Raw genomic sequence first — 1,261 nt, 5'->3', positions numbered from 1 at the left:
TCCACCAACTCCCTAGAGTAACAGTTGTGCTGCCAAAAGGGTCCTCTGCAGACGTCTTCCAGACTTCAAAGACCGACAAGCTTCAAACAGCGCCTTCCGGAGCGGGTCCTACCTCCCCTCCCCGCCCCGCCCCTCTGCCTTTGTTGTAATCACGAATTTCAGGAAAAAGAAATAGTAATTACAAAAACACATTTTTTGGGAAAAAAATCACAACTCCAGACTAGGTATGCAACTACCTTGAGACACGATAAAGGAAGGGAGGGGGGAACAAATAAAGGACAGGAAAAATGTTTAAAAACTACTCATTTCACTTTAACTCCACCAAAATTTTCATCATGTTTTCCAATTTCTTTGCGTCACGACATCTTATCAATATCATCAGCATCTTCTTCTCTCCCCTCCACCCTACCACCGCCACCATCAACACCACCATCATCATCATTATCATCATCATCATCATCATCATCATCATCACCACTACAACTTCCTCCCAAGGAACCCAGCTCTGCACCCGCCGAGAGAAAGAGCGAGCAGCGGGCGCCCCTTTCAATACGTGAACACCAGGTCGGAGAAGTTCGCCTCCAGCCAGTCCCCCGCGATCATCTCGCTCAGCTCCGGCGTGCAGTAGTCGGGGAACTCGAAGTGGGAGCCTAGGCTGCCCTCGCTGAACGAATCCAAATCCTTATCCACCAGCGACAGGGACAGGTTCCCGGCCGCCGCGCCGCCCCCCAGCTGCTGCTCGCTGGCGCTGTGCGCGCTTTGGGAGAAATTCAAGCTCAGGTCGAACATCAGGTCGTCGGCGTCCTCGCCGCTGCTACCGCTGCTGCTGCCGCTGCTGCTGGACGAGGAGGTGGACACGGAGCGCGAGGACCCAGGCGACAGCGCGGGCTGCGCGAGCGGCGGCGGGTGCTGCTTGGTGATGTTCTTGAAGCTGTAGTAGAGGCGGCTGCCGCCCCCGGCGCCCGAGGTCGCGCCGGCCCGCACCTCGTCGTAGAGGCTTGCGCCCTCGGGGGACTCCGCGGAGCTGCTCAGCGTGGGGCTGGCGGGCACTTTGGCGACGTTGTAGCGTCTCAGCAGCTGCGACGGCTGTTGCCCCGGCGGCTGCAGGAGCTGCTGGTGCGGCGGTTCCTCGTCCTCCTCGTCCGGCTCCTGCTTGATCTGCAGCTGCAGCTCGTCGTCGTCGTCGTCGTCGTCGTCGTCCTCATCCAGAAACACGCACTTGACCGTCTTGCCCGCGCCGCCGCCGCCCGCGCCGCTCACG

The 1,261-nt window shown here is 58.8% G+C and overlaps 1 protein-coding gene across 1 annotated transcript; it reads right to left on the bottom strand.

Annotated features, from left to right (window-relative positions):
- Positions 1-6: 6 nt before the first annotated feature.
- SOX11 (SRY-box transcription factor 11) lies at positions 7-1,257 on the bottom strand (the record flags this gene model as incomplete). The annotated part of the gene is made up of 1 exon (XM_017886660.1): positions 7-1,257. A coding segment is annotated over one exon (711 nt), but the record flags the coding sequence as incomplete, so codon positions are not given.
- Positions 1,258-1,261: the final 4 nt, after the last annotated feature.

This window comes from Rhinopithecus bieti, unplaced genomic scaffold (assembly GCF_001698545.2).
Source record: "Rhinopithecus bieti isolate Rb0 unplaced genomic scaffold, ASM169854v2 scaffold_16260, whole genome shotgun sequence".
NCBI classification, from domain to species: domain Eukaryota; kingdom Metazoa; phylum Chordata; class Mammalia; order Primates; family Cercopithecidae; genus Rhinopithecus; species Rhinopithecus bieti.
This window is presented reverse-complemented; position numbering and strand designations above follow the sequence as displayed.